The 2559-nt window shown below is 45.1% G+C and overlaps 1 protein-coding gene across 1 annotated transcript in view; it reads right to left on the bottom strand.

The window, feature by feature from the left end:
• Window positions 1–2559, bottom strand: part of STAT3 (signal transducer and activator of transcription 3 (acute-phase response factor)) — a 115593-nt gene that overhangs the window by 43331 nt on the left and 69703 nt on the right. Inside the window, exons 2-3 of the mRNA XM_011998811.1 lie at window positions 1626–1757; window positions 1027–1046 (exon numbers count right to left, since the gene is read on the bottom strand). Coding sequence (XP_011854201.1) covers window positions 1027–1046; window positions 1626–1757 — 152 coding nt within the window. The remainder of the gene's footprint in view (window positions 1–1026; window positions 1047–1625; window positions 1758–2559) is intronic.

Raw genomic sequence — 2559 nt, 5'->3', positions numbered from 1 at the left:
GATCACCTGAGGTCAGGAGTTCCAGACCAAACAAGCCAACATGGTGAAACCCTGTCTCTACTAAAAATCAAAAATTAGCTGGATGTGGTGGTGAGCACCTGTAATCCCAGCTACTCGGGAGGCTGAGGCAGGAGAATCGCTTGAACCCAAGAGTCAGAGGTTGCAGTGAGCTGAAATTGCGCCACTGCACTCCTGCCTAGGCTAGAGCCAGACTCTGTTTCAAAAAAAAAAAACAAAAACCCACAACAAAACAAAAAAACAATTATCCCAGATATTATTATCCACTCTCATAATCTGTATTTGTAAAATACTTGAGCAAAGTAGACAGCTATGCTGTTTTGCTTTAAACTCTCAATTAACTCTGGTCAGATTTATTAGTACAAATAAGTAATCCCAGGCTGGGATGGCCTATCTCCAGCATCTGGGAATCACCTCCTGGCCCTTCACCAAATCAGGATATGCATTCTGGAAAAACCAGGTCATATTAACACTGGCCTGAATTAAACCAAAATCAGTAGGTGAGCCTGAGCATATTAAAGTGAAGGAAATAGTTGCTGGACTTCTGTGCCATTATCTCCTCTATTATATGGAATCTATTCCTCTATTATATGTAATCCCATTACAGTCAGACCTTTAACATGTAACAGTGAGAGTCATCTTCCTATCAGTGGACCCGGTTAACATGCTAACATGTATGATTAATGTAACAATCACTTTATGGTCAGGCATGGTAGCTCATGCCTGTAATTCCAGCACTTTGGGAGGCTGAGGCGGGTGGATCTATAGAATGGAATCTATTTCCCTTATCCTGTGATCTAGTTTGGATCTACATCCCTGCCCGAATCTCATACTGAAATGTAACCCCCACTGTTGGAGGTGGGGCCTGGTGGAGGGTGACTGGATCATGGGGGTGGGATTCTCATGAATGGTTTAGCACCATCCCTGTTGATACTGTCCTCGAGACAGTGAGTTCTTGTGCAATCTGATCGTTTAAAAGTGTGTGGCGCCTCCCCCTTGCTCTCTTGCTCTTGCTCTGGCCATGTGACCTGCCTGCTCCCACTCTGCCTTCCGCCATGACTGGAAGCTTGCTGAGGCCTCCCTGGCAGTGGATGCTGCTATGCTTCCTATACAGCCTGCAGAACTATGAGCCAATTAAACCTCTTTTCTTATAAATTACCCAATCTCAGGTATTTCTTTACAGCAAGCTGAGAACAGACTAATACACCCCTGTGGCTCCTCCCTTTAACTAAAGGGGAATTACAAGTATCAACCCAAAGTTCTAGCTATGACAGAACTCACATTAAAAGAAAAAATATGTCTACCACATCGCTGGATTATCAGAATATACAGAGGATGTGCCCAAGTAAATGAGGTCCAAATCAACCTTCAAGACATCTACCACCATACAGGCAGTTCCAATGTGTCAAAGACAGTTGCCCACATGCCCTTCTAATATAAAAAATGCTTTACAAGACCAAAGGGTGTCACTTTATCTCCTGATCTCATTTTCCCCATCACCTGTACCCATAAATTTTTAAATTAAACAGCAAAGCATGACATTAAGAGTTCATGTCTCTTGACTCAAACCGAAACCTAACAATGTAGAGAGTCTCTTAAGGACTTACCAATCTTGACTCTCGATCCAAGGGGCCAGAAACTGCCGCAGCTCCATTGGGAAGCTGTCACTGTAGAGCTGATGGAGCTGCTCCAGGTACCGTGTGTCAAGCTGCTGTAGCTGATTCCATTGGGCCATCCTGCTAAAATCAGGGGTCCCAACTGTAAACCAAAGTGTGTATATGGTCACCACAAGTCCCAGTAGGGGTAAATAATCTAGAAGTAGCCATTGCCCAACACAGGTGTCAGGTCTATGACTAGGGATAAAGATGTTCTGGGGAGGACCCTGCTTCTTTCTCCCAGTTTATTTTTAAAAACTAGAGATGGGGTCTTCACCATGTTGCCCAGGCTGGCCTTGAACTCCTGGACTCAAGTGATCTCCCACCTCGGCCTCCCAAAGTGCTGAGATTACAGGCATGAGCCAACACACCCAGCCTGTTTCTCCCAGTTTAGAACAATACAAACACATTCACAATCTCCATCTTGGGATAATCACAGCTTTTTTTTTTCTTATTTTTTAAAGACAGAGTCTTGCTCTGTGGCCCAGGCTAGAGTGCAATGGCATGATCGTGGGCTCAAGAGATCCTCCCACCTCAGCATCCCAAGGAGCTGGGACTATAGGCACATACCACCATGCCACACTCGTTTTTTACAACATGTTTTGTGAGACAAACAAAACATGCCCAGGCTGGTCTTGAACTCCTGGGCTCAAGTCATCCTCCTGCCTCGGCTTCCCAAAGTGCTGGGATTACATATGTGAGCCACCGCATCTGGCCACACATCTCTTTTTTGTAGACAAGGTCTTGCCTGTCACCTAGGCTGGAGTACAGTGATGCAATCACAGCTTACTGCAGCCTCAAACTTCTGGTCTCTAGCAATCCTCCCACCTCAGCCTCCCAAGTAGCTGGAACTACAGTCACGTGCCACCGCTTTTTTTTTTTTTTT

Source organism: Mandrillus leucophaeus, unplaced genomic scaffold, assembly GCF_000951045.1.
Source record: "Mandrillus leucophaeus isolate KB7577 unplaced genomic scaffold, Mleu.le_1.0 Scaffold58, whole genome shotgun sequence".
NCBI classification, from domain to species: Eukaryota; Metazoa; Chordata; class Mammalia; order Primates; family Cercopithecidae; genus Mandrillus; species Mandrillus leucophaeus.
The sequence above is the reverse complement of the archived record's forward strand: the minus strand, read 5'-3'. Positions and strand labels throughout refer to the sequence as shown.